Source organism: Gossypium arboreum, chromosome 3 (assembly GCF_025698485.1).
Source record: "Gossypium arboreum isolate Shixiya-1 chromosome 3, ASM2569848v2, whole genome shotgun sequence".
In the NCBI taxonomy this organism is placed as follows: Eukaryota; Viridiplantae; Streptophyta; class Magnoliopsida; order Malvales; family Malvaceae; genus Gossypium; species Gossypium arboreum.
This window is the reverse complement of record NC_069072.1, coordinates 109,332,772-109,343,472: the sequence shown is the minus strand read 5'-3', so window position 1 is coordinate 109,343,472 and position 10,701 is coordinate 109,332,772. Positions and strand designations below refer to the sequence as shown.

Sequence of the window (10,701 nt, the reverse complement as noted above, 5' to 3'; positions counted from 1 at the left end):
GTAAGTGATTTTAATGAGTTTTCTTAATAATTTTTACATTTTTTTAGACCCTTGTGTCATGAGCTTTCTAATAAGGGGACTATTTTACAAAATGGTTGAAAGTCTAAGGTTTTCCATGAGAGCATTTAGGTTGTTTTCTGAATTTTTTTTAGAAGAATATGAGTCTTAGATGAGTAATAAATAAATTTTGTGAAGGGATTTCTCATGAAAACCCCAATAGGGACTATTTTGCATAAGTTGTAAAATAGATGATAAATGTGTGAAATAGATGAAATTTTGGATTTCTATAAGAGTAAAAAGGTTCGGCTAGGCTTATAATAGGGAGAAATTTGATAAAAAAATTGACTTTTGAGCATAGGGGTAAAATGGTCATTTTGTGAAAGTCTAGGGGCAAAATAGTCATTTTGCCCAATTATGAAATTTTGAGTGTCTAAATTGATGTGCTGATAAAAAAATGAATTTTATTAATTTAGATTAAGAAAAGCGTGATTCGGGTCTTGATCGGGGTAAGAATAAAATTTACGAGGATTAAGCTTGTCTTCATCATTTTGTATTGAGGTAAGTACCTATGTGAATAATGTGTTATTGAAGCTTACTTTGGAATATTTTGATAATATAGATATGTAATTGGCTCATTGTTGTTATATATCTAAATTCTATTTGTTGCCATGAATGTATAAATGACATGCTATGTGAGTAAAGTACATTGTGAGCAAGTACGATGCTATTCGGCTAGTTATGAAATCCCGTTGGACTTTAGACATAGCATAGGATACAAAGGGGTATGTTATAAAAATCATGTGGTCTGAACTCATGAGTTAAGTCTGAGTTCATGAGATGAATGTTATAGGTAACGTGGGTCCGGGTACTGGCTTCGTGTACAGACCCGTGAGTGGCTCAATGAGCGAACGTTACATGATAGCTATGGGGTCCGGGTCCTGACCTGATAAAAAGGCTCGTAAGTAGCTCAAATGTGAGCGTTTCATAGTACAAGGTAGCCCTGATTTCTTATATGGTAATTAGATGCAAATTCTCCGCGTATCTATATGTATTCCGAGAGTTCAATGGGTAACATTGAATATTTAATTGGTGAAAACTTGATGAATTATGTATACTGAACTTATAGATAGTACCTGAGTAAGGGACGAGATGCATGAAGTATACATGAATGAAAGGAAGGATAAGATAGAGATGTTAAAGGATTTATATCTTTTAAGCATGACAAGTTACCATTTGACGAATATGATTTTCTTTTAATTGCACTTTATTTGCATATATTTACTTACTAAGCTCCCACACTTACCCTCTTTTCTTTTCTTTCCTTATAGTGACACCAAGCTAGCATCGGGGATCCAGTGACGTCTTAAAGCTTCGATCACACTATCACTTAAGACCTTAGAATAGCTAGTTTAATTGTTTTGTTTTCTGGCATGTATAGGGACTCGAGTCTTTTGTTTATTATTTTGTTAGTTAGCCATAATGTGTTGGCTCATATTGTAATATCCTGATTTTGGGCCTAGTCGGAATAGCGGTTTCGTGACCACAAAATCCGAGATAGAAATAATTATTTTATGATTATTTTAAGGTCTATGATATGATTGCATGATTGTGTGAAAATTTCGTGAAGAAATTTTATGCATAAAGTGCTTAAATTGAAATTAGGGACTAAATCAAATAATTTGTAAAACTTGCATTCTAGAAGTTTCTAGTATGAAATTGTTTTGAAATATTAATTAGGAGGTCTTAAATAGCAATTTTACCAATTTCTAAGTCTATGGACAAAAATTGGACATGGATGGAATTTTTGGAAAGTTTAGTAGTAAGGGCATTTTGGTCATTTAGGGGTAAAATGAATTAAAATACAAAATTAAAAGCCAATTTTGCTCATCTTCAACCCCATGGCCGAACATAGAAAGGAGAAACCATGGCTAGGGTTTTTCAAGCTTCCAAGCTCGATTGTAAGTCCGTTCTAGCCTCGTTTTTAATGATTTTTACGTTTTTGGAGTCCCGGTAGCTCGATTAAGCTTATGCTAGCAATAATTTATCCTAGGGTTTATATTTGGAAAAATACCCATAGGTGAAATTTGTGTATTTTGATGTTTTATGATAGAATATGAGATTTTAAATTATGTTAGACAACTTGTGCTACTCGGTTTTAAGCGAAAACTAGCAAAAGGGCTTAATCGGTAAAAATACCTAATAGTCATAAGTACATGTTAGAGTGAGAATTTGATGTTGCCATAGAAGGGAAAAATGATCAGCATGTCATAAAACATAAGAAAATAGGTTGAAGTTTAATTTACGAGCTTTGGGGCAAAAGTGTAAAGATGCAAAAGTTTAGGGGCAAAACTGTAATTTTGCTAAAATATGATTTTGGGTCAATTTGAATAATGTGAGTCCTAATTAGACTATATTTTAAATGATATAGCAAGGAAAACTAAAATTCGGGCTAAAATGGAAAAATACCAAGTTGTGGACGAAATGGTAAAAGTAGCCGTTTTCGCATACGAGGTAAGTTTATGTGTAAATAATGTAGCATAATTGTTATTTTTAAGTTATTGATGTTAATTATATGATATGCTGATTTTTTTATCGTGAAATATTATGCTTTGTGGTTAATGTTGAGTAATATGCAAATTATGTTTACTACTTGATATATATGAATTGCTACCGAGTATCGGTTCCGAGATTCCATGGAAGACGGCAATGTGAGATCGAGGAAAAAAGCCCGTTTGAACCTTAGGAATAGATTAGGATACAAGTGACATGTCACTAGGATGGTTGAGCATCCGAACTCGTTGAGTTGAGTCCGAGTTCACTTATGGATGCGAATGTCCGAACTCGTTGAGTTGAGTCCGAGTTCGTGAAATGTAACTAGGCATCCGAACTCGTTGAGTTGAGTCCGAGTTCACTTATGGATGCGAACGTCCGAGCTTGTTGAGTTGAGTCCGAGTTCACTTAGGGGCGGGTTATATGATTTCTTGATTACATATGAGGCATTTATGTGCAAATTATCCGTGTATCCGAGTTGTATTCCGATGTGTTCAATGGGTGAAATTTCTAGTGAAATGAAAGAACACTTAAGATGCAAGCGACGTTTTGGTAAGTGTTGTGAAATGGACACTTTGGACAGGTATGTTCTTAACCCTCGGGTTGATAATAGATACAACAACGATAAGGTAGTAAGATGATGAATGATGTTTAGAAATATGATATATGTTTTGGTGATACCATGCTAAAGTTGTTTGGTATATTTGTATTGTTATGTTACTTGTTATTTACATATGAACTTACTAAGCATTTATGCTTACTCCTCCTCTTTATTTACTGTAGTTTTGAACAAGCCAGCTCGGGAATCGGGACGGGTCAAGGTTCGATCACACTATCCAAAGGACTTTCATCCGGGTAAATGGCTTGTAAAACTTAAGTATGGCATGTATAGCAATATATTTATTTTGTGTAAATAATTTTATGATATGGCCATGATTGGTTGAGAAAATGTTTGATATTGATAAGTCATGGTGATGGTTAAATTTAGATCATGTTTGATATCATGGAAGTTTAATAGGTTATCTAGTTCATAACAACTCATGAAAAGATGAAATTTGCCTTAAAACAGAATATTGCTGCAGCAATGACATGAATTTGAAAAATCACTAAAAATAGTATAAATGGAATTAAATGATGAGAAAGTTATGAAATTGAAGCTTAATGAGTCTATTTTCATATGGATAAAAAAAAATAGGCATATAAATTATACTTTATGAGATATTTGAAACCTTGTGAAACAGGGCCAGAGTGATTTCTTGATCCTCTGTTCTGACTTTAAAAATTCATAATAAATTGTAAAAAAATAATTAGTAGTCATTCTTTATATTACAGATTCCTTATCGAGTCTAGTTTTAAGAGAAACAAACCTCGTAGTCATTGAAATTCTGTATAGAGAGATATCTGATTCGTAATACACAGATATCAGAGCAGTCAAACCCTGAAATAGGGGAGACATTAACTAATAAACTGTACTAATTGGCCCAACCAAAAATTCTAGAAAAAAATTAGTAAATAGATATATGAGTTTAGATTTATGAAAAATTTACGGATCTTGATTTCAAGTTTCATAACTCGAGATATGATTTTTCTTGTAACTGTGACGCGAGTAGCTAGAAAGCTATGAATGTAGAAATAAAAGATTTGAAGTTCTTAATTTGATAAATTATGTTCGGTAACTCCTCAAGCTCGACTCCGGTGACGGTTTCGGGCGTGGGGGCGTTACACATATGATAAAAATGATACTCATTCTGTATAGACTATGAATGTTGGCTAACACCAATTATTATTCAATGCAATGTTGCAAATTTCTAATGGTTGTGGCTGTTTTGGTTATGCATGGTATGTTCGTATTGATCTTGGTTGATCTTGTGTAGATAGGGGTATGTAAGGGTGGCAAAGAGGCTTGGTAAATAACTTTATTTTGTCCACATGGGTAGACACACGGGCGTGAATGACACACGGTCAACCCCATGGGTGTGTTTTTCAGCCGTGTGTCCCCTGTACGTAAAAATTTCAAGTCAGTATGCATGGTAGTAAACACATGGGCAGAGACACGGTTGTATGTCTCAGCCGTGTGAAGGGCACGGCCTAGCACACTGGTATGTGCCTTGGCTGTGTGGCCCTTAAGGATTGCTGACGTTAGAAATAGAATGTCCAAGGTTTTGCACACAGGCTAAGACACGGTCGTGTCATGGCCGTGTGAAGGACACAGTTCATGGACATGGACGTGTGTCAGGCTGTGTGAAAACCCCTATAGGTTCAAATTAGAAAATAAATCCATACGGGTAAGGGACACGGGCGTGTCCCAATGTGCTTAGGCCGTGTGAGCCACACGACCCATCAGCACGACCATGCCTAAATGGTCACACGGGCGTGTTGCCCCTCTCACATGGGAGTGTGCCCCTGTGTTAAGTGTTATTTTCAAGATTCTTTGAAGGATCCGGATTGATTCTGAATGGGTTCCAATGGATGTTTAGAGCCTCGTAGGTTCTTATTAAGGAGTTTATAATAAAAAAAAAGTGAAAATGTTTTTAATTTGACCATGTTTTGGTGATATGAAAATGTTTGTATGCATGAGTTCAAGTTAGGTAATACCTCATATTCTATCCTGGCATAATGCACGGGTGTGGGGTGTTACACAACTGGAGGTCCAACCCACTCTCATGATTCAACCATATCCGACTCGACCTTCCTCGCTTTATACCTCCCCAAGGTCACCATCCCCAGCTTGCCATTGTCTAGCTCGTCAACCTAGCTCGCCTATCCAACGTTACTCGCTTTACACCTCCCTTAGGTCATCATTCTGAGCTCGCCCCTGTCAGCTCGTCAACGTAGCTCGCCTTCTCCCAACTTGCCTACATTTAGCTCACTAACTCAGTTTCCCAGGGAGTATCATTAGGAATACATGTCACTCTTGGGAGGTTAATGTGTCATCATGCATGGCACTTAGTTGTCCCTAATACATCACATCAGGAAATCACACCTTATAAATATAAAAATAGACTCCAAAAGGGGGGTAAAGAGAAAAGGATACTCAACACTATTAAATTTAAAATAGAGTCTTATGTATAAAAAAATCAAATGATCTAAAGAAACAATAATTTAAAAGTTATTAAATTAAAATGATTTTTAAAACTTTATATTGATTTAGAGAAAATAGTCATTTAGAATAGATATGAAAATATGGTTGTCCTGGAATTGATTTTTTAAAGGATTTTAAATAATCTTTATTTTTTAAAATTTTTATAAAATTTAATAATGTCTTACAAAATTATAAATTTATTTATAATGTTTTATAATTTTTTATTTGCGCCCTAAACAATTATTTATTCAAGTGCATTCCGAACATTAAAATTTTAAGTAACATTTTCTTTTCTTTTCGCTGATGTAAAGATGAAAAACAAACATTGGTGAAATGATTTAATTTAAGAATTTAAAGGGTTAATTAAGTGTGTTTTGATAATCATTTTTTAGGGAACCAATAATATATAAATAAAAAATACAGATATTATAAAAAGAAATTCAAATTTCAAATAGAAAGGAATAATTCAAAAAATTAACTAATCCGAACAACTGTCATGCCTATGTTTCTCTTCTATCTCCTCTCATTTTGTAAAAATTTCCCCTTTTCCTCTGTTTTCACTATGCTTCGACTCTTCAATCAACTTGTTCATTAACACAAACCATGTTCCTCTTATTCTTTGTTTTAACAGCAACCACCATACCCTGAAGCAAATCTGAGAAAGGGGAGCTCACAGCCCCCCAGTTTCTTGGAAGAAAATAAAGAAGTTAAAGAAAGAGTAAATTTTCTTTTAATTCCTACGCCGGCCAAGGAAAATGAGCGCCTCCAGATTCATAAAGTGTGTCACCGTCGGCGATGGCGCCGTCGGCAAGACCTGCCTGCTCATTTCTTACACCAGCAATACTTTCCCTAGGGTCAGCCTTTTACGCTCTCTTCTTTCCTGAATTTTCGGATCTTTGTTGCATCTCGCTTTGACCCCCTTTTTTTTTTTTCATTTAAAAAAAAAATTCCCGTTTGCTTCCCTGATAGATAAAGAAATCCATAATACAAGCTGAAAATTTATGTTCCATTAATACGAAAGAATAGTTGTTTAAAATTGTTTATGTTCTGTGAGATTTGTTATATCAGATTGGGCCCAATGCGGTTACATTGTAGGCAAATCATGTGCAACGAGATCTTTTCGCTGTTAATTGAAGTTAATTCCGCTCAAAATTAAAATCAAAGATAGGGGATTTAGGTTTTACTGATTTTCTCTATTGATATATTTGTTTGTTGATAATTGCTATGGTAACAGGACTATGTCCCGACAGTTTTCGACAATTTCAGCGCAAATGTTGTGGTGGATGGTAGCACTGTCAACTTAGGTTTATGGGATACTGCTGGTATTTTGGAAACAGCTTCTACAGTTCCTTTTTATTAGTATGTTTGACTTCTTTCTTGCTTTGGTTTGAAATGATTGCCTTGAAACAGGTCAGGAAGATTACAATAGATTAAGACCTCTGAGCTATCGTGGGGCCGATGTGTTTATTCTTGCATTTTCTCTCATCAGCAAGGCCAGTTACGAAAATGTTACCAAGAAGGTTTCAACTTTGAATATCTTCTGTCTTTAGATAATAATTTTGTGCACTATGAAATGTCTCTATAACGCCATCTCAATGCTGACGTTGCTTTTCATATCAGTGGATTCCTGAATTGAACCATTATGCACCGGGTGTTCCGATAGTTCTGGTCGGAACTAAGCTTGGTATGCTTCTTACTCTTTTATTAAAGGTATCCTTACATATATTGTTTTTCTGAACTGCAAAAGGTTTGATTCTCTAAGTGAAAGATTTTTTACAAAAAACTTATCATTTTATATTGATGTTTGTGGAAGTCTTTCTATTTCATGAAAGGTTCTCATGTTATCTACTATTTGCTCTTGTAGATCTCCGGGATGATTCGCAATACTTGGCAGATCATCCTAGTGCACTGCCAATTTCTACAGCTCAGGTACATATATGTATAAAATATTTCAATGAGAATATGTCCCACTTGTAAAATATTATTTGATCTTGCGTAACTTGTTCATGAAAGGGAGAGGAGTTAAAGAAACAGATTGAGTCTTCTTCCTACATCGAGTGCAGTGCAAAATCACAGCAGGTTAAATGTTCTCGTCATATTCTTCATGGTTTTTAATAAAAAATTGTGATGAAGCCGTTTGTATGTGATGGAATCTTGTTACTGCAGAATGTGAAGGCAGTGTTTGATGCAGCCATTAAAGTAGTGCTCCAGCCTCCTAAGAAAAATAAGAAGAAAAAATCTGGTGGTTGCTCAATATTATGATCAGTGGAAGATTCAAGGCTGAAACCAAGTGCCAGCTTCTTGCTGCTCGTATCTCTACCACTGTCACCTTTTTTTGAAGCAGCAGAAGCCATCATGTATAGTCTCAAGATAGCATCAGGTTGTTTCGTGTTTTACTTATTGCCATGGTCTATAGGTGATGATGATAAATATTTCATGTTAACATGCATACCTCATTCGGGTTTTCATGTTTAAACTTCCACTCATGTGTAAACCAGATGCATACCTATTAAGAAATAATCATTTTCTTGCATTATGCTTTAATTTTAAGCAATTTGATTAAATGATTAGTATTGTTGAATGTTGATGCCATTTCATATTTTATTTTTTATTTATATAATATTAGAAAAGAGGATGAGTACTAGACTTGATCGGGCTGGATTAATAAAAATTTTAGGCTTAGGTTTAGTTAAAAAAATGGGTCTAAAATTTTGTCCAAGCCTGACAAAGATAAAAATGTTAAATTTGAGCTTGGTTCGGTTTGTTCATATTAATTTTTTTATATAAAAAATTTTAAAAATATAACACATCAAATACACTAAAATATTAAAATAAATATTTCTCAACAAATTAAAAATACATTAAAAAAATTATACTTAAATAAAAATATTAATAAGCAACGGTAAAAAAAATTTAGGCAAATTTAAGTCGGGCTTAGCCTAAAATATCTTATTCAAGACTACCCATTTAAAAAATGGGTCTTATTGTTTTTCTAAGTTTATTTTTCAAATTTAAATTTCTTTCCAAATCTTTTTACTTTTCAAGCAGTTTTTTGTGGCCCGAGTTAGGATTAGATCTAATTTAAACCCATGTTATCCCTAATATTATTTTCCTAAAGTGTTTTCAGGTTCGTTTTATCTATACCTATATATTAAATTAAGATCTTCCTCATGTTGACACATTGCACACACACCACTATGCTTTTAATTTATTTATTTACATTTTATAAAAGTGGTTAATTTTTAGTTTTGGTCTTAATACGTTTAAAATTGAGATTTAATACTTATTTTTAATTTTTAATATAATTTGGTCTCTATATTTTTAAAATGTTATTTATTAATTTAATATTTTATAATATAATTAATTAGTTCAAATAACTAATATCATTTAATTAAAATATTTCGGGGTTATACATAATTTGAAAATAAATTTATAATTTTAAAATGTAAAAGAAATTAAATTTTAAAAATAAAAAGATTAAATCTCAAATATATAAAACATATCATTGATTCCTCACATTTGCATTCCCGCACTTGGCTAATAAACAGGCATCGGTTCCTCATGCTGCGTGTTAATTACATAAATTTTCTTTTCCATGGGATATATTAAACAATCCTAACTAGTTTTCAAAAATAAAATATTTATGTTATAATTAAAATTTATTTAAAAATTTTAAATTGCACAACAATGTAAATATAATATTTTAAATTTTACATTTGAATTGGAGATATTTTAATTTAGTAAGTAATTAAAGTTGGAAGGGTAAATTATTTACTTATAAATTTTAGTACAGTAAAATCATCATGATTTTAACAAAATTAAAATTGATTTGAAAAAATTATTATAAATATTTTATTAAGTGGATGTCCATCATGATTAATATAAAGTTTTGGTATACTTTAAATTCAAATAGTTATTAGAATTAAATCTCTACTTCTTTTATACTTCTTATGCCTATAAATAGAGACTCTGATGAAGCATTATAACCATCCCTTTTGATCAATAAAGTTCATTCTCTGTTGCTCTCATATTTTTTTGTTCTTTATTCTCCCCATCTCTCTTTATTTTATAACACGTTGTCAGTACGATTTTGCTCAAAGTAATAGTTCCTTTTATCGACGATCAAATTTATCCTCCATGATTTTCAATTTCTTTGACGGCAAGATGCAAAGTTTTTACAGGAAGTTTCTTTTATTTAATGTTTTATATCTGATTATTATTTTTCATTCTTCTTTCATTATATGTTATCATTGTTTTGATTAACTTATTTTACTTTTTTTGTTCTTTCATACCTTCTAGTGATGACGATTATGTTAAAGATCTTTAGGTATATTTTACTATGTTTTATTTATTTTTTATTATAATTGAAGACTAATCATGACAACATGCATAGATTTTGATTTGAAATCTCAAGCATGTTTGCGATGGTAATTATGAAATAAAGAATCTATTGGGACGCTTATAAGTCTGTCCTACTAGATTTGTTGCATTCTCCAAAGTGAATGTAAACATAATAATGGACCACTAAAAGTGAGAACATAGTAATAAATAAGAGAACAATAAGAGTTCTTAAGATAACTCTTTAAAGGGTAAAGATAACTTATGTTATCAATGTGATATAAAATATTATTGGTCACATATGATATTTTGTGTTAATATTCTTTGAGGAAGGATATGAGAATGTAGTAATAAATTCTATCATTATAGATAGAAAGTATTTATCTTTTTGGTACTAAAACAAATAAATATTATTTCAATATTTGATAGTACAAAATTAGTCGAAAGCTCTAGAAGAGTTAATATATTAATATCTTATGATGGTTAATCCATTGGTTTTAAAAGATATTTATAAAGGATTTTATATTGAGATTTTGAATGAGGAAAATATTATATTTCATATGAGTCACTATTGCTATAAAAATCTATTTTGAAAGGATGAAAAATGGAGGATTGAGTTATTGATTACTCTTGTTATTAAATTGAGTTGATTGTGGTTATCTTTGGGATCTTCTTTTGTCATCATCCCTATTAAAGGGTTGATTTGACTGTGAAAGATCTACTCATGAGCA

At 32.2% G+C, this 10,701-nt stretch overlaps 1 protein-coding gene across 1 annotated transcript; it reads left to right on the top strand.

Annotated features, from left to right (window-relative positions):
- The first annotated feature begins 6,073 nt into the window (after positions 1-6,073).
- On the top strand, positions 6,074-8,196 carry LOC108459371 (rac-like GTP-binding protein 5). The gene is made up of 7 exons (XM_053026209.1): positions 6,074-6,486; positions 6,867-6,954; positions 7,043-7,152; positions 7,253-7,316; positions 7,497-7,561; positions 7,646-7,711; positions 7,799-8,196. Exons 1-7 carry the CDS (start codon positions 6,388-6,390, stop codon positions 7,892-7,894), a joined length of 588 nt encoding a protein of 195 aa, XP_052882169.1. The 5' UTR covers positions 6,074-6,387; the 3' UTR covers positions 7,895-8,196.
- Positions 8,197-10,701: the final 2,505 nt, after the last annotated feature.

Excerpts from the sequence above, each read along its gene's own strand:
- LOC108459371 (XM_053026209.1), top strand. The coding sequence starts at position 6,388 with ATGAGCGCCTCCAGATTCATAAAGTGTGTCACCGTCGGCGATGGCGCC. Across the intron at positions 7,317-7,496 it reads TCTGGTCGGAACTAAGCTTG|ATCTCCGGGATGATTCGCAA; the intron begins GTATGCTTCTTA and ends TTGCTCTTGTAG. Across the intron at positions 7,562-7,645 it reads TGCCAATTTCTACAGCTCAG|GGAGAGGAGTTAAAGAAACA; the intron begins GTACATATATGT and ends TGTTCATGAAAG.